At 37.6% G+C, this 19,720-nt stretch overlaps 1 protein-coding gene across 5 annotated transcripts in view; it reads right to left on the reverse strand.

The window, feature by feature from the left end:
• The window catches only part of CDK6 (cyclin dependent kinase 6), a 462,424-nt gene that overhangs the window by 11,377 nt on the left and 431,327 nt on the right, over positions 1 to 19,720 (reverse strand). For 4 of the 5 annotated variants that reach the window (XM_074379436.1, XM_039472766.2, XM_010345323.3 and 1 more), the window contains 2 exons: positions 6,634 to 6,684; positions 1,598 to 1,733 (listed from right to left, as the gene is read on the reverse strand). In XM_074379436.1, the coding sequence (XP_074235537.1) occupies positions 1,598 to 1,733; positions 6,634 to 6,684 (187 nt within the window). The other variant, XM_074379438.1, reaches the window with a different exon arrangement.

The raw sequence follows: 19,720 nt of genomic DNA on the forward strand, positions 1-19,720 counted from the left end.
GCCTAGCCTCCCTATAGGATCTTCTGAACACCAAGAGCTAAAAGGGGCATGTAGAAGAAACAGCTTGTTTGTAGAATGGTTCCAACCGTCTCTAACAGCAATAAACATCTCCAGAAAAGCTTTGCAAAGGCTGAATTCCCAAAGGGTGGGAAAGCAGGGGCAAAATTTTTGAGCCCGAGTTCTCTTTTCCAAGAGTCTAAGAAGAAAATGAGTGGCGTTAGAAAAGGAAGCAGTTAATTCAATCTCCAGGACATAGGAAAGAAGAGAAAAGAGCTGTGGGAATATGCTTACGATAGAGACACATGTCTCTAGAGGATTATGTGAGAATAAGCCCTTTCCTCACAGCTACACTGATGGCTTAAAGCTGGGAAGGGGGTGGAGAGAAGGCGAATGCCTTAGCCAAGTGTGGGGATGCGGGAGAATCTCAAGTTGGAAGTCCTAATACATATTGTCCTATAAAAATATAGTTAAATAAAGGTGTTTAAGTTCTATTATTGCTCTACTTCAGAAACAAGTAGAGCTGGCTTGAGAACTACTTCAAACACCTTATGTTAATAATATTGTTTTTGGAAGAAAATTTAATTTAATTGCCAAATAGTTTACTTATAAAATGAGCTTCTGGAATCACAACTTAGTCAAGAGTTGGATACTATGGTAGATCAGATAACTTTTAGTAAATATTCTCTTTTTTCTCTCCCCTCTCACCATAGGGGGAGCATCCTTTCCTCCACTAAAGTTGGCCTTAGGCATGGAACTTGCTTCAGCCAATGGAACATGGGCAGAGTGGTGGATGCTTCTCCCAAGTATGGGCCTTTGGGGGCATTGTATGCTTCTGCTTGCCCTTCTGGAGCATCCACCTTCTACATGAGAAAAACATGCCCCAGGGAGCTGCTGCCTCTCTGGAATGGGCCCCAGAATGAGATACATGGAGAAAACCTGTACTTTACCCACAGGCAGAAGCAGATATCAAAGGCTGTTAATTCAGGAGGTAGAGGATACACTCATTACTCATTGGGTTTCAGACATCAAGATCAACCCAATAGGTACACTCTTCTACCTATTGTTCTGGCCTCCAAGTACAGGAAATTATGTATACGGTTGAGTATTATGAGTCTGAGTCTCAAACAGAGCACAGAAGTCCTCATTTTCAGTGAGTTAAATGAATCAGTAATAGAAGAAGTATTGTTATATAGTTCTTTTGGAAAAACATCTCCCCAAAGTTGTGGATGTTTAAGAAAAGGCACATTAAAATGACAAACAAATTGCTTAAGGCAGCATGAAACTGTAAGCAAGGAAACATAATATTTACTTCTAAAGAAACATATGTCCAAGTGAATTGTGAGGCTTCCAAAGCTGCACTGAAATAAACATTCAAAGATGGCAGATTTAAAAAAATGTGGATCAGAATCCAAAAGCCACCAGCTGCTGTAAGTGTAAAAATGAAACCTCTGGAGGGAGTTGCCTCCTGTCCCATGTGACTGTGGCATGTGATGCCTATAGCAGCTACTGAACTGGTATTTGTGCCCACCACCCAGTCTGAGTAGGGCAGGTGTCTCATTGGCACAGTGCAGACCACCGTGGCATCACAAAAACTTACCAGAAGTAGGTCTTTGCCTAGTTCATCGATATCTGTCACAAACTTCTCAATTGGTTGGGCAGATTTTGCATGAAAAGCCTGCCTGGGAAGGGCAACATCTCTAGGCCAGTCTTCTTCTCCTGGGAGTCCAATTACGCTACAAAAGAACCACACATGGACATGAGCATTGGCTACTATGCAGAAGCTGTTTTCTCATCAATTTCCAGAGAAAGGTAAAGCCTAAGGGGCAGGCATGGGGGACAGAGTCCCAGGAGACCTTCACTTTATGACTGGCAGGGTCTCTGTTTAGCTCTGTCCTACTGCAATATGGTCATGAGGTAGAAGGTAATCTCATGGACGAATTATAAAACTTACTGGGAGGAGATAAGAGATTGCTCTGGTAGCAGATACAAAATGCAAGGGATGATGTAGAAATAGAAAATATATTACCAGGCAGTAAGCTGTGACTTAGTGACAAAGCAGGACTTACTGTATTCAGAGGAGATATCCATACCCGTATACATTTTCCTTTATGCTCAATAATGCTTTCTGTGTTTCAATGGAACACCCCAGTATTGACATGATTTTATGATGCTCGTCCAACATGGTTTATTAATGTATCAATTTGGTTGCATTTTTGGTTAATTATTCCCCAGTTATTAAGTATATACATTAGAATCAGAAGGAAAAATGAAGCGAAAAGGTGTGTTAGTCCTGCATTAAGCAAACACTATTTTATGAAAGTCTGTGGTATTCCAAAGTGAACAAACAATAAATTAAAAGACTATTATTTATATTTCCCCAGAAGACTATTCTGGGATCAGAAATATGGAAAGAATAGCAAGTGATAAAAAGCTCAGGTTTTGGAAATAGGCAGACTTGGGTTCAAATCTTGGATCTGCCATTTACTGACAGGTAAGGACAAATTACTAAACATCTATGACCCTTAGTGTCTTTATGTATATAATGATAATAATTTACAGTTGTAATGAGGATCAGCTATACTTTATTGAAATTTATAGTAATACATAAATTTATAAAGTACATAGCATAGCTATGTACCTGATACACATCACACATAGTCAATATCAATCAATACATTGCCAATTATTATAATTAGAAAATGTTGTTTTTAATCCAAGATGCATAGAAAATACATCACTACCACATTTAAAATATGAACTGCTTATATCCTATTTATGTATAATTTAAGATTCTTTAAAAATATTAATAGGTCAACATAACTTATGCATTATATGGATATTATTTGTAGTTTACATATAGGTCATAAGTAGGTTTGACAGAGAAAATCAGAGGATGCAGGGACTTATTTCTCACAAAGACTACATAACTCTGAACTAAAAAAAAAAACACACCATAGTTTAGTGGATAGGACATATAGCTATTCAAATACTGGACCAAATAATTTTAACTACAGTTAGAAATTGTGCTGGCCCACATTAGGGTCTTCTGCTTGGCCTATACTTGCTGGGACTAAGGTCCAGGAAGAGGTGTTCTTATGAATGTACTTCCGGATTGCAGGAAGACGTACTACAGGTCTCAAGATTTATAGGACTTCATCCCCTTCCCTCAGCTACACAGAGCCCAGACTACAGACTTCAGCTGGGAAGAGCAGATACCCCTGTCACCATGGCTTCTCTGCCTGGGTGTCTGGGGAAGACACTGTAATTCTGCCTCTATCAGGCATCCTGAGAGAGCTACATTACTGAGGCAAAGACAGACTCATGGACATATTTACTAGAACCAATAAACAGAAATGACAATGAGCAATATATAGATTTGTCCAATAGTAAGGTCTACAATAGAAGTAAAAAGAAAACAAAAATCCCATTATTAATTATGAAAACAAATCCACATGTAAGTGTCTGGATACAATGGGACAGGGTAGAGGAGGGAATGAAGGATGTTTGTTAGATATCTTTCAACATTTTCTTTCATTCCTTTTTAGTTTTTAGCTATCTGTATATCAATATTTTTGTGTATATTCACCAGTCACCTAGAAATTGATTGTATTAATAACAACTCCTAGAAATATTTAAAATCTTTTTATTTGTGGCTTTGAATATATCTACATTGAGTTAAATCTTGCAAGCATATGATCACCTGACTGCCAAAAGCCTTCAGAGAATAGCACGTCTCTGCATGTATGTGTGTATATATACACACGACTCTAGACAAATTTATATAAAATTTTAAACAAACACATAACAATTTATATATATATAAAACCTTAAGTCTATCCCCTCCTCTGATTCCTGTAACAATCTCCTAAGACATATAGGTCAGGTGTATTAGTCTCATTTCATAGATGGGTAAACTGAGAATGAGGAATGAAATGAACTGACAAAGTCACAGATAGCGAGTTCAGTCACAGAGCCCAGAGTGAGCTCAGTTCTATTCCAGTATTTTATTTCCATTTAACTATGACATTGTTCTTAAAAATGCTCTAAAATGTCACAGGCTAAAACTATTGTTTCACTTTTAATACTTGCTATTACTTGAAGGCTTAAATCCTCCTAAACACAGAAATGTTTTTCCCTTTAAGAGTATGTGAACATTGGCCAGGCGGGTGGCTCATGCCTGTAATCCTAGCAGTTTGGGAGGCTGAGGCAGGAGGACCACTTGAGCCCAGGAGTTCAAGACCAGCCTGGGCAACATGGTGAAGCCTCGTCTCTACAAAAACTACAAAAATTAGCCGGCCATGGTGTCCTGAGCCTGTAGTCCCAGCTACTTGGGAGGCTGAGATAGGAGGATTACCCGAGCTTGGGAGGCCAAGGCTTCCGTGAACCAAGATTGCGCCACCGCATTCCAGCCTGGACAACAGGGCAAGACCTTGTCTCAAAAAAAAAAAAAAAAAAAAAGTGAATATGGCTTTCCTTAAAAAAATTTGGTTTTATGTCTACTATAAATTTTTATGGCCCATGTATTTGTTGTGAAATTCTGATAGATCCATTAAAAAATGCTTGCATTTAATTCCACTATTTGAATAGCTGAATATAAGCCTTAAAAGTTGACATTTATACTGGCAAGCCTGACAGGGCACGAAAATCTATAAATGGCAGTGATGGTGGAGACAGAGTATTTTTTTAAATACCCCAGCAGTGACACTAGGGTGCAGCATTGACCCTCTACTCTGGCAAGGTAATGCATTCAAAGGAAATAGAACATCATTTTGATGAAACAATGCCAGAAACCACAAAGTAATATCTAAAGGCACAAACCATAGAACTCGACAGCTTCTTTTCTATTGGCAACCTATGATGTCAGGCCTTTGCCAAAAGTAGAACTGGCTTTTCCTCGGAAGCAAGTCAAACATGCCGATCAAATGTTCCTTCTGGTCCATTTCATGGGCCTCATGTACTAAGGGGGCACTAACAGTGTTAACAAGATAGCAGACATCAGTGCTGGAGGTAGACACAGCGGTCAGGTAGTAGAAATAAGGGAAAGAAGGTGATGGCCTTCAAGGCCTGGCAAGCTGCCTTCAGTCAAGATTCTCTTTCCTTTCAACAGAAGGTCACCAGCATGTCTGATTTCCCTGGTTTCTTCTTTAAGATCACATGCACACAAAATATATTCAACAGTCATGGGGGAAAATAGATGGGAGTTTATCACTGAGTGATTAAAGAACTTGCCATTCAGAAGCAGGGGTAACATGGAGGCTTTGTGTTGAATGTATCCACAGTACAGAGTAGTCAGTAGTAGGAGCAGTAGCATCAGCTGCCCTGGACCCAGGAAGCCCCCAAGCATAAAAAACTAGCAAATGTTATTCAGGCCTTAAAGCTATTAGGTTCTGACTCAGCAGTAGCACTGGCACTAACAGAAGTCTAGCTGCTTCTAGTCACCAACCAACAAAATCAGGTTCCAGTTTTATTAACTGTTTTAAGCAGTGATGCTTGAGCAGATAGTGCTGAAATGCAAATGTGTTCTTTAGGGGTACTTTTTTTTTTCTTTTTTTAAAGAATCTTACAGACTTCGAATTTCACAAAAATCACCGAGATTCCTATAAAATGTCACAGACCAATGATTAGGGCTATTTTTGGTCTAGAACTCCCACCTTCTTCCTACTCCACTCCAATTCTTTTTTTTCTTTTTCTTTTTACCAGTTGAAGATGCTGAAAACTCCACTCCAATTCTGATGGGCCTCACAAATCCAAAAGCCCAAAAAAGGATGCCATACTGCATGCTTTGTGAGAAGTGCCCCAGTTACATTCTAGAAACATTAATGCATACATGCCCTTACATGCATGAACATGCAGACATGAATGAAACTACATAGATCATCAAGGAGCTATGTAACTGAAACCAAAGAATCTGAGCATAAGAAAGGATCTTATGGAGAATTCAAGTCAGAGTTTCATTTCTCAGATGAAGTGAAGGAACAAAAAGGTTAAATAATTAATGATGAACTCTAACAATAACAATAACAGAGAACATTTTTAAAGTGCTTACCTATGTGCCGGGCACTGTGTAAGCCCTTCACAGGGTGTTTTAAAGGACTTTCTCAAAGTTGCTGAGTTATTTTGCCAAAGACTTAGGGTTTTCATTTCCTATTTTGGTGCTCCAAAGAAAAATGAGATGTGTAGCAAACCATCCCTGGCCCAGGAAAACAAAACAATGCAGAACCAACCTGCGTGACCGAGGATACTCAGTGGGGACAGGAAGCTCACTGGACAAGGATGGGATGGGTACGTGGCCACCAGGAGTCCTAACTCTGACGGTGGCTGCATTTGAAATGATCACAAGCAGAGAATGTACTTGAACTAAAGAGCTGGAGCTCAGCCACGCGAACAAAGAGAAGCAGCAAAAAGATCCACCACACAAGCAACATACAAGCTAGCAGAGCAGAGCAGTTAGGGCTCTGCATAAAACAGCGTTTCTACCATGTCTCCACTCACCACACAAATAGTAACGCTGTCTGCAGCAGCTGCTTGAAGTAAGAAAGACAAGAGATAAATATATGATATGAACGTCAGGGAAAGCCACTGTAAATGTTTTAATGCTACGGACACTGATATAAAATTATAGTTATTACTTACTCCAAGATTTTTCCTAGTTGATCGACATCTGAACTTCCACGAAAAAGAGGCCTAAAAGAATAAAGACACATTTTAAACAAGAAATGTTCTCAGATTACATTTTAATCATATTTGCCATTATGATTATTTAACAGGAAGTAAAATATTCTTTATGGGTTAGGAAGAAGTGAAAAATGGAGACATTTTTCCTTTGGTAAGTGAAAGTTTTCCCTGCATTTCCCTTATGGTTAAGGATCTTTCATGAATATCTGGTGGTACATGAATTCTGTTTTACAATCATGCGTATTCTATTTGCAGTCATTGTAACAACAGTGCTACTGTTAAATTCAGTTCCAGGTTTCAAAGATCTGCTTAACTTTGTGATAGGGTGGAACATACCACTGTCCTATTCTTGAACCACGAATAGGTGGGATTCTTTGAAACTTCTCAGAAGTTTCCATACTACTCCGCTATCAGAGTACTTCCTTGTGGGTATCTCGCCTTCCATTTGTCCTCAATGCTGTAGTGAACTACCTCTGGGTCTATTTTTCTAATTATACCACTTTCCTTCCTCCCAGTATTATGGCAGCTAACTATTACCAGTTCTAAATCTTAACTCTGGGCTTTAGTGGCAATTGTGTCCAGTTTGAACATACAGCCTTCCTTGTCTACACTGAGTGTTTAACTGGCAATTAAAAAAGGTCATTTTGTGACATTTCTGGCATTTCCCCAAGAAGATCAAGTAGCCCCATGAGGGAGAGACTTCTTGAGGTTTTCCTATAAATCCCTGCCATAGAGCTTTACTCTGACACATGTATAGTTACTAAATATTTTATTTGATTTTTCATATCCCTATGGTACACAAGTAAATGTTCCCTAACTCCTTCCTCAACAAATGCCATAAACAGGTAATTTTTCAACATTAATATATTAAAAATACTTGTAGCCTATTATTAGGTACCATATTTCTTTTTATATTATCTATCAATGTATAGAGCCTTAACTTGACCTCTTAAATATTTTCTGTGCATAATAAATGAACTCACTATATATGGTCATCTATGGAGAATCCTGCAGTCACAGTATTTCAGTGGTTAGAACACACCTTCACGTTTGTCAACCATACCTTCTATTCATGTTACTATGTCTGCAAATAATTATTTCCAAATGCAGTGGAAAAGAATTTACTTATGACAAAGTGATGGGGTAAATGATTTCCCCCCAAATTCATGTTGAAGTCCAACTACCAGGATCTCTGAATTTAACTGTATTTGGAGATAGAATCTTTAAATAAGTAATTCAATTAAAATAAGATAGGACGAGCCCTAATCCAATCTGACTGTTTTCCTTGTAAGAAGAGGCTATTTGTTGATCACGAGGTCAAGAGATCCAGACCGTCCTGGTCAACATGGTGAAATCCTGTCTCTACTAAAAATACAAAAAAATTAGCTGGGCGTGGTGGCGTGCACCTGTAGTCCCAACTACCCGGAAGGCTGAGGCAGGAGAATTGCTTGAACCCAGGAGGTGGAGGTTGCAGGGAGCTGAGATTGCGCCACTGCACTCCAGCCTGGTGCCTGGCGCCTGGTGGCAGAGTGAGACACTGCCTAAAACAAAACAAAACGAAACAAAAAAACTAGAGGCTATTTGGACACAAAGAGATATCAGGGGTGCACATGCACACAAAGAAATGAACATGTGAGAACCATGAGAAGACAAGCCTAAAAGAGAGCCCTCAGAAGAAACCAAACCTGCTGATACCTTGGACTTCCATCCTCTAGAACTATGAGAAAATAAGCTTTGTTGTTTAAGCAATCCAGTCTGGCATTTTGTTGTAGCAGTCTTATAAAATTAATATAAGCCACTTGCAAATCAGTAATGCAGCCAAATTCATAAAGAATCACAAAGTTGGGTTCTAAAAGACATCTGGATGGGTCTTAAAGGATGACAAGGTGAGAATTCGAAGTTTTTTTCCCAAAAGTTCCAAAAATAAAGTCAAAAAATGGAATCTAAACAACTATAATTTATTGAGCATGAATGTTGTATCTGGCCTAGTGCCCAGTGCCCCAAATATAATCTCACTTAATTCTCACAAAAATTCCAGGAGAAATGTAGTAGTACAATCAACCCTACTTTCAGATGAGGAAACTGAGTACTGTAGATGTTATATGACTTAATTAAGGGCACAATATTCCCATCTCCCTTTATTCCTTTTTAGTTACATTTGTACAGTGACATGTTGATTTTTCAAGATTTTTTTTTTACTGGGGAAAGGGACTATTTGGCAATGGACTGTCCTGGGAGTGAATCTCTACTTAGCTGTTTCTTCCTATATGATCTTAGGAAAGTCTCTTAATTTCTTTGACGTAGGTGCTTCATTTGTAAAATGGAAAAATCATATTGCTTCATAGGATCAACTAAGTGAGGTTATGAATATATCTCGCCTACTAGAATGCCCAGCTTACAGCACAGTTACAATTAAGTGGTAACTACACACACACACGCGCGCGCGCACACACACACACACACACACACACACACACACACAAATCTCTCTTCTTCCTGGCCAATATTATATAATCACATAAAGTATTTCACATGGTGAATTAGAAAGGAAGGGACCATTTACCACCATGTGGTGAGGTCCAAGTCACATTAAAGTCTAACAGTCTTTCCTCTGGGGTCACTATATATTGCTTACATGTTACAGTTCTTACAACTTTATCAAGAAAAGAATTTTCTAAAAAGTGAATGCCAAATTTTTCAATAAGGATTAATTAATTCTAAATTGGCAATATCACTTCCTGTATGCAGTTTCGCAAACTACAACAACAACAACAAAGTATTAAAGTCTATCAGTGAGATAAATTTTCTCAGGTCAAATTATCATGGGATTAAGTTACAGATTATATGTCTTTTTAAACAAACAACTCAAAAACACATACATATCATTTGTAATCTCAGTAACAGTGGCAAACAGCATTTAGAAGTTGGGTATGTTTTTTAACAGATGAGAAGTGTATACTGATATGTCTGTTACAGAAAGGAAATGATTCATGCATAATGGGGGATGAAAGATTTCATTTAGTTACAATACTTTCATTGTACTCAAAAGACAAGGAAGTCAAGGGTTAACCTATAGAACACCTTTGTAACCTGCATTTGACCTGCAGCTATGCTTTGCTATTTTTGATTAGTAGAAGAATTTTCTATGTTCATAAAGTGATCTTTCAAAAAAATATTACTGGGGAAATTATATTATTTTATACTCATTCCCACATTCCATTCAAGAGTTGTTATCAGTTAAGCTAAAATTGTTAACTTATCACCTTACAATTACTACGTATTGAAATAACTGGATTAAACAGAAAATCAATTAACTGATCTGCTTAGTAAACACTAATTGACTGATCACCCACTAAGCATATATGGCTGTAAATGGTGCTGGGAGTTACTAAAAAATACATATATATATAGAAAATATAAATTATGTTGAAAAGTATATAATTATAATGTATATAATATACATATAATGTAATAGTCATAGACATATAACATGTATTTATACATTAATAACAGGAGGCAAGGAGACAAGATACACAAATGCAGAATCAATGAATAGAAGTTTACCTCATTTTACCAGTGGGAGACAGAAGTCTCGGTAATCATTTCACCTTAATAGAATGTTAGGAGGTGGTTTGATTAACCTCCTTTTACAGATGAGAAGTAAAGTAACATCTAAGGAAACACAGATGAGTAAGTGGCTAAGCTGATCTGTCTGATTCCAGTGAACAGCAATATAGAAGAAGTGTTTTAGAAGGATTAATTTGGCAGGGCTTTACTGAGTCAATAAGAGGGGATGGAACCAAGCCAAGGAGGTCAACTGGGAAGTCCATGTACAAGTGAGATGACAAGGGCCTAAATGAGGTGGGACAAGGAAATGGCTAGGGATTCAAAGACATTTAAAAGAAGATGATCAGAACTTGATGGAAGTCTGAACATGACTTGAAAAGAGAAGCATGATTTTAAGTTTGTATTATATTATTAGTAAAGTCAGGCAGAATGAGATAGATGGAGGTGGTGGGGAGAGGAGATTAGAAGGTAACTAATTAGTTTTAAATATTTTCCTTTTATAATAAAATTATATAAAACATTTCACTAAAATTTGAGAATGAATAATATGCAAAAAAGGTAGTTAGGCATACTTATATATATAATATACCCAAGAGAATTAACATACAGGTCTACATCAAAACTTGTACATGAATGTTCACAGTTGCATTATTCATAATAGCCAAAAAGTAGAAACAATCCAAATGTCCATTGACTGATAAATGGATAAACAGAATGTGATAGAGACATACAATGGAGTATCATTGAGCCACATAAAAAGGATGAAGTACTGAGACAACACGGATGACCCTTGAAACCATTATGCTCAGTAAAAGAAGCCAGTCACAAAAGATCACTTATATTATGATTCCATTTATATAGACAATATAAATGTATAGGATCAGAAAGTAGATTGGTGGTTGCCGAGGACTAGGGAATTTGAGGGAACTAACTGTACACAGACTGAAGGTCTGCGCCCCTGAAAATTTCCTGTGTTGAAATCCTAATAATTAAGGCAATGGCATTAGGAAATGGGGCCTTTGGGAGGTGATTATATCATGAAAGGAATTAGTGCCCTTATAACAGAGACCCTAGAAGGCTCCCTTGCCCCCTTTGCCATATGAAGATACAGCAAGATGATTATCATCAATGAATGAGGAAATGGACCCTCACCAGATACTGGCTCTGACCTTGGACCTCCCAGCCTCCAGAACTGTGAGGAAGAACTTTTTGTTGTTTACAAGGCAATCCAGTTCATGGTATTTTGTTAGTAGCCCAAGCTGACTAATACAGACTGCTAATGGGTATGGTATTTCCTTTTGGGGAAATAAAAATGTTCTAAAATGGACTGTGGTGATAGTGGCACAACTCTGTGGATACACTAAACTGAAAAACACTGAATTGTACTATTTATATTGGTAAATTGTGTGGTATATCAATTATATTTTGATAGAGCCGTCTAAAAAGGTAGTTAAGCAATTATATTTCCAAGCAAACATTACAGATTCAGGAGAAGAGTAAAAAAACTGCTAAGAATTTGGAACCCATCCACACACACACAATAATAAATAAATAAATAAAAAAACTGCTAGGAAAACTGTTAGGCCTACATATATGAAAGCCTTAAGCACATGGTATTAAAGTATAGTGACAAACATTTTACCATATATTCAATCAAGTACTCGTCTGGAGACATGTGTTCCTCAAGTTTTGATAATCTATTGTTATGATCTGAATCTTTCCAAACACCTGATTTATCAGATTAGGGTTAAATAATAAACCAAAAATGTCTATGCATGGAAAAAAAGGCCCTGGTATGAAACTATTATCTTATGCTTTACTCTGGATGGTGAGATGATCAGTGATTTGTTTTCTGCATTTTTCTACTTTTCTATATTGCATTTTATGAGTGTTGGTTTTAAAATCAGAAGGAAAAGAAAGAACATTGCCTCTTGCCATATACTACACGTGTATGTTCCGTTTACCTCACCTCTGCATTCCCTACTTTAATACTGATGCACTTCTATGATATTGGTCTCTACACACAAACTGCAAGTTCTCTGAGGACAGGGCCAACCCTTACTTGATTCTGAATTCAGAGCACTTAATTTACTGCCCAGTTTGGCCATGATTAGAACTCAATTAATACATGCTGAGTGGTCATTGCTCCTCCCTGCAAGAAGGCTTTCTCTCCCTTCATTCCTTCAACTTCAGCTCCTCTTGTTTCAAAATTCACTTCCTTGGTTCATCTCTGGGTAATTCAAGTGCAAGCAGGTGTATCTGCAGAGATATGTATGTAGGATTAGATGTATACACACCAAGAGCCAACTCTGAATCCAATTTTTTTTTTTTTTTTTTTTTTTTTTTTTTTTTTTTAGATGGAGTTTCGCTCTTGTTACCCAGGCTGGAGTGCAATGGCGCGATCTCGGCTCACCGCAACCTCCACCTCCTGGGTTCAGGCAATTCTCCTGCCTCAGCTTCCTGAGTAGCTGGGATTATAGGCACGCGCCACCATGCCCAGCTAATTTTTTGTATTTTTAGTAGAGATGGGGTTTCACCATGTTGACCAGGTTGGTCTCGATCTCTCGACCTTGTGATCCACCCGCCTCGGCCTCCCAAAGTGCTGGGATTACAGGCTTGAGCCACCGCGCCCGGCCTGAATCCGATTTATATAGATTTATATTGTTGCGTCTGTTTATGCTTCAACCTGCCTGTGGCACCAGACAATGTCTGCCTGCAAATAATGTGTATTTAAAAACTGGGGCTGGCTGACAATTACTCTCCCACATCCGAAACCTTGCCAAAATCTTCACAGAAGCTCCAAGAGGCAAGCAGGATAGGAACTTTGCCCTCCAGTGCTTGCTTCAGCCAGGTATGCAGGCTAGGGATGGGCTCCTTGGAAGACAAAGAAAGAGAAGTGTTGAGAAAAAGTGTAGCAAAGGCAAAACTAAGAGTATAGGATTAAGGAAGGTGAGGAGGGGACAGACGCACTTGAAGGAAACTGGTCCAGAAAGGGAGAAGGGCTGGTGGGAAAGAGCACAGAAGAAAACAATTAAAAGCCCAAGTAATTAGATGGAAAGACTGTAGCAGAAAGAAGAATCTGAGAGGAAGTTCCCTCACAGAGACTGAGACTGACAGGAAAAACCCTCTGCCAGGGCAGGGAGGTGCCACTTACAGGAAAGCCTCGTGTCTCTAACACAAGTTAGAGAGTGTGCTGGCATCACTGTCCATAGGAGGGACTATGAGTCTGGTAATTTCCTTAAAAATAAATAGCTGAATTAATTTTTCCTTGTTACCAGATGTGAATAATTTATTTATCCACAGAGGGCTCATATTTACTGGACTATGAGTAACTTCCTTTAGAGAGAGAGGGAGAGAAAAAAGAGATGGAGAGCAGAGAGACAAACCCTACCATTTTTCAACTCAAAACTGAGGACTAAAATTAAACTAGAGCTCAAACTACTTCAGATTTCTGAAACATTACAACACTCATAAATTAATATATTTACTGAGTCAATTTTACATATGACTAAAATAAGTGGTCATTGAGATGAAAAAGTCATTTCCAATCACTTTGACAAAAACTGAATGAGTATCTCCTATTTGCAAAAAAAATTATTTCTCTTAAATAGTTAAAGAATTTCATTTCTCTTCTCACAGTGTGATCTCTTCCTGCCTTAGTCTTCTCAGGCTGCAATAACAGAGTACTGCAAACTGGATGACTTAAACAACAGAAATTTATTTTCTTGTGGTTCTGGAGGATGGAAAGCCTCAGATCAGCATGCCAGCGTCGTAACTCAACAATTTAGGGTTCTAGTGAGATTCCTCTTCCTGGCTTGTGCCTGCCTTCTTGCTATGTACTCATGTGGCTAGAGAGAGAGCATGCTCTCTGGCGTCTCTTCTTAGAATGGCACTAATCCAATCATGGGACTCCCATCCTCATGACCTCATTTAACCCTAATCTCCCAGAAGCCCCATCTCCAAATAGCATCACATTGGGGGTTAGGGCTTCAACATAAGAATTTTGGGGGGGACACAAACATTCAGTCAGTAACACATCCTTCCTCACATTACTGAATACAATATACCTTGCATACTTTTAAAATTAAAAAGCTGGGCTAGAACATTCTTGTCCACTATAGCAGCAACAAATGTGATTTGTCTTTCTCTGTCTAGAAGCCAACTCTTCATTTTATATACTTTTTGATGTTTTTTCTTACCAAAGTACATGTTTTTAACTTTAATTAATTAATTAATTACCTTTACAAAGCCTCCCTTATCTCTTGCTCTCCAATCACACTGTTCAGGGGCATTCTTAAGGCTGGGAAAGAAACAATGACGTATTTCCTATTTTCTAAGGGCTGGGTTTCTAACACATTATTGCATTTTAATTCTCACTCTAACCCTGAAGTTAGGCGACTAGCAAGTACTGAATAACTTTGCAACTGAAAGTTTTAGAACCAGGAATATAAATCTGAGTCAAACTTAGGAAGCTATAATTTGCAAGGGTAAAGCATTTATATTAGTATTACTAAAAAACTGGAGGCAATCAAGGATATGGTACCTCCATGGAATCACCCCTGTCACCATGAGCTTCTTTAATAGTAAGATATCGCAGGCTCAACACTCCGGGGAATACTGTCTTCTATCTCTTTATATAACCACAGAGCTTCAATAACCCTCCTGCTCCTTTGTGGAAATTCTAGCTATGATATTCACTATAGTTTAAATTGGGCTTAGGATTGAAAAACTTTAATGACAATATGCTGGAAGGTCATTTGGAGCAAGGGTAATAGTGTTGTGTGGAGACAGAATAGATGATTAGAGATGATCACAGACACCTGGCAAAATTAGTGCCACTGATTAATTAATGAGGCTTTGATTATTAACTGGGCTCAGGGCTTATCAATTGTCTTCACTCTGCAGCAGAACTCTGAAACAGACATACCACTCAACCAAATCAGAACCTCATCATACCCCGTAATAACCTTACTCTCTCTCACAACTCCTAGTCTTGCTTTATACTATGCCTTCCTAGGAGAGAAGGAAAAGCTTTACCAGGGAATTTGTTCATGAGTGGGAACCTTAGCACTGTTGTGCTTCAATATCTGGCAATTTGTGTAGGAGAGGGCCCAGGAATAGGGTAACCAATGATCCCCATTTGCCCAAGATTGTAGCAGTTTCAGTACTGAAAATCCTGTGTCCTGGGAAACCTCCGTCCCAGGCAAACTGGGATAGTTGGTTACCCTATCCAGGAGACTCAGAAGAGGCTGTAGAAGACAGAATTAAAAAAAAATAAGTTCTTTGTTATTTCAGGGGTCAGGCTGTTTAAAAAAATCGAATGAGTATACCTCAAAAAAATCAGAATGAAAGTGGTCCAGACAGACAGGTTTTATTCTCTTTTTTCATAATACTTCCCTGCTACTGTGTAATAAGGAACTAGACCAAGGGGAGTCCCCTCCTCATACCACAGTTCAATAGGTTACTTCTCTCTCTCAGTAAATGACCTTGTAAAACTATATGCATCTTGCCTCTTTTGCAGGGAAAGAGCATTGCCTATGGTTTGGTCCACATGGTTAAATTAATAGTCTGCAGGAAGTGCTGGATCTAAGGAGGCAACCACAACTGGGAGGGGTCACTGAGGTGAAGCTATCTACACATATAGAATGACAAGGAGATTTCATCCAATCTGATTGCTTGGTAGTGATAGGCTGTAAGCTGGGTTGAGAATGATTCTGAAGTGCTATGTAGGTGTAGCAGAAGAGAGTGCTAGATTAATCAGCAACACACACCTCTGAAAACGAACTAGCTAAGTGACTCACGTTTTCTCTCATGATAGGCTGACTTCAAAGCAATACTGACACAAGGAATAAAAATTAGAAAATACAAAAGTAAGTCTGTCTAATAGAGACATTTCAACAGCAAATACTACATACATTACAGTAACCAAAATGTAGCTCTCAAAACCACTTCTTACTTTTAACCTCTGAATCCACTGGTTTTTGTCTTCAACAGATTTTTTGCCAAAGGGAGTCTTAAGGGCTCTGTTGTGCATGTGTCTTTGGGTATATAATAATCATCACATCTATGCTCACATCCTTCTCTTGCAAAAACTTGAATATTGACATCAGCTGGATGTCAGCAAAATGACATCTTTCTGCGGCTGAAGGTTTTAACGTTGCCTTTGGGGGAAAATAATCACTAGACATTTTCTGAAATGGAAGTGTCTGTTGGCTGAAGTGGTTTCTTAAAAAAAAAAAAAAAAAGCTTTGCTCAAAATGGAACCAAAAGTATCAGTCATAGAGTATTACAAATGATCTAAAAATATTCTCAAATTGGATTCAATCATTGGTTAAAAATAGCCTAAACACTGAAAGACTGATTTTCTCATTTTTTCCTTTAAAAAATTATAATCTGCTCAATATATAAGGAAGGGCTCTGGCCCTTGAATGTCAGTGATGTTGTCTACCAGTCTCTAGTATTGAGAGTTTAGTGTGGTGATTAATCAACAAAAGCTAGCATTTATTTTGTCAGAATAAAATTTTGCTGGTCCAACAGCAAGCTTAATTTTTTCAAAAAGCTTATTTACTGAATTAGTATTTTGAATGATGCATCATGGATACTGTTAAAAATAACAAATTATTGCATGCCTGTATCAAAACAACTCATGTACCCCATAAATATATATCTACTATGTACCTACAAAAATTAAAAATAAAAATTTTTTAAAAAGTAACAGATTTTGCTGATTATAAAATATATATGCATTGCAGAAAATTTGGAATATAGTGAAGAGTAAATAGATGAAAATAAATTACACAGCATCGTTTCCATTCTTATCTCTTTTTATATACAAATGGATATGATGGTATCTCTAAAGGTCTTTTATTTTTTTTTGAACAAAAGAACTGAGTCCTGACTATAGTCCTTAGTTTTGAAGACACAGTGTGACAAGAAAGTGCATAACAAAGCTATGATTGAATAAAATCCAAACCTTGGTGAAGAAAAGAATCAAGGACACATTAAGAAAAATTATGGGTACATACATTTTCATCTATCTCTTAGTTTGTATCTTATGACAGGGAGCAGGAGTAATCTTTTCTTTTTCCTTTATGAATGGTAGGGACAACTGGTATCCTGTCTGAATATAATATGCCTATCCAGCACACTTTGGGTAGAATCCAATGATGTGTGATAACTCAACAATTTGGTACAGGAAACAGAGTCCACAACATTCCTCAGAAATTTCACAGACAATCTAGACAGAACAGACCTATTTGAATAGGGTTTTTTGTTCAGTAATATTTGAAAGACGCAACTTTTCATGGTGGACACATTGGGTTTGTGACCGATGCAAATTCAGATATGAATAAAACACAATTAAATGATTCAGACTCTTGAGCTGTGCTTCCACAGACCTGATTTCTGCATGGGTGAAACAAAGGAATTGGTGTTTGACAACTGTGGATGACTCATCAGAGGAAGTTCTTACCATGTGGATGTACTTGTTGAAATAAAGCTGGTTAACAAAGCTAGCCTTTTTTTTTTCTCTCTGTGGGCCAGCGAGGGTTTTGTTTTAGGAAATGGAAGTGTCAATGTGGACAAACTGTTCTGAAGTATTTATAGAATAATGTGTAGTTTCTTTAAACTGCCTTTGGACAAAGAATATATGAATGGAGAATAAGATCTGAATTTCTTTCACTGTCTTGTGTCATCTGAACTGTATTATGTTTATATAACGATTTAGCACTGTGATATGTACAGAGTGTGATAGGAATGTAGTGTAGCTACAGTGTGGCGTGCCAGTGGCTTCCCAATTAATTTTAAGAGCTCTTTTATTCATTAAGGATACTACATCTTTGCCACATTGATTCATTTTCTCCAAGATTATCACATGCTTTTTAACTTGGCAGTGTTTTTATTTTCTGATGAATAAAAGTTTTCAATTTTTATATAGTCAAATATATTAATATTTTTGTTGTGACTTTTTAGTGCTTTGAAAATCTATCTCCATTATAGGGTTACAAATACTTCTTATAGTTTCTTTATTCTTTTATGGTTTCACTTTTAATATTTAACTCTTTAAGCCATTTGTTATTTGTTCTGTAGTAAGGAATAGTGAGAATCTAATCAAGTTACCATTTTACCCCCACAAAATTGACCAATTATCCTTTCTCATTTGTTGCATATGCCATTCTGTTCTCCCAGATTTGTGATTTATGATAAACTGCGTCACTTCCTAAATTACGGTTTCAAGTCTCATTCTCTATTCTGTTCTGTTAATGACTGTCACTTCTGCTGGTACCACATTGTTTTTATTATTGTAGTTGCATAATGTCTTTTAGTGCTTGGTAGCAGGAGTTTTTCTTCATAACTTTTTTTTTTAAGAAAAAATTCTTGGCTATTTTTACCAGTTTAACTCTTCCAAATGCATTTCAGAAAATCCCCCTGGAATTCTGACTGGAGTTGCATAAACATATAAATTAATTTGGAAAGATTTTATATCCTTACAACTAACTATTCAATCTTCTTGTTCAGGAAAATGGCATATTTATTATCTTCCTAATATTCAAATATTCTCTATATCTAGGTAAGTCTTTTATGTCTCCCAATCAAGTTTCTTTCAATACAGATTTCACATATTGATTTACATCATCTACATTTTTGATTGTTATACTGGTAATGAGATGGAGCTGCTGTTAACTCCGGAGAAACTTTCTGCTGGTTTTTTAATCTTTGGACATGATCCTGACTGTTCTCCTGAGTCACGGATTATCTTAGATTTGAAAACTGTAGGAAGCAAAGGACAAGAGGGACATGTTGTGGGATGCAGTAGAGTCTGTTTTATATTCATAGTGAGAAGACTCTGGACCTCCCAGGAGGGCTCTAAAGGTTAAAAAACATGCAACCAAAAGCACCGAGGATTAGTAAAAAGGAGAAATAATGTGCTAGTAAGTGCTCAGAGGGATGACTCACTGCATTGGATCATCCTTGGGAAACCACCTACTAAGCAGAATTTAGCAGCTAAAGCGTTATTTTTGGTGCACAGTTTACTGCTACTTCCTCTTGGGAAAAAAAGATTAATCCTAGCTCCCTAAAACACATAAGAATGGTCATTCTGACAAACCAGCCTGTCAGGTAACAATGCTGTTTCTAGAACACGAGAAGATTGGGTCTCCGGTAGAGATTTCTTTAGAACAAGCCAGAAGCACTTTACAACATGTTATGGAAAGGAGTATAGACCAGGAGACAGAAGACCCAGCTCTTAATGCTGGCTCTGTAACTGATTAACAAATAAATCCCAGAGTGCAGGCAGGCCACTTAAACTCTGCTCATCTGTAAAAAACCAGATATCACAGCTTCTGTCCTACTCCATATCGCAGATGAAAATAACACAAAATAATAAACCATGTGAATGAAGCAGTTAGAACTGCTAAGAAATAAAATTAACCTGCTCAGTAAAAGTAAGGCTACTAATCAAGAGCAAATAGAATGAACT

Source organism: Saimiri boliviensis, chromosome 10 (assembly GCF_048565385.1).
Source record: "Saimiri boliviensis isolate mSaiBol1 chromosome 10, mSaiBol1.pri, whole genome shotgun sequence".
In the NCBI taxonomy this organism is placed as follows: Eukaryota; Metazoa; Chordata; class Mammalia; order Primates; family Cebidae; genus Saimiri; species Saimiri boliviensis.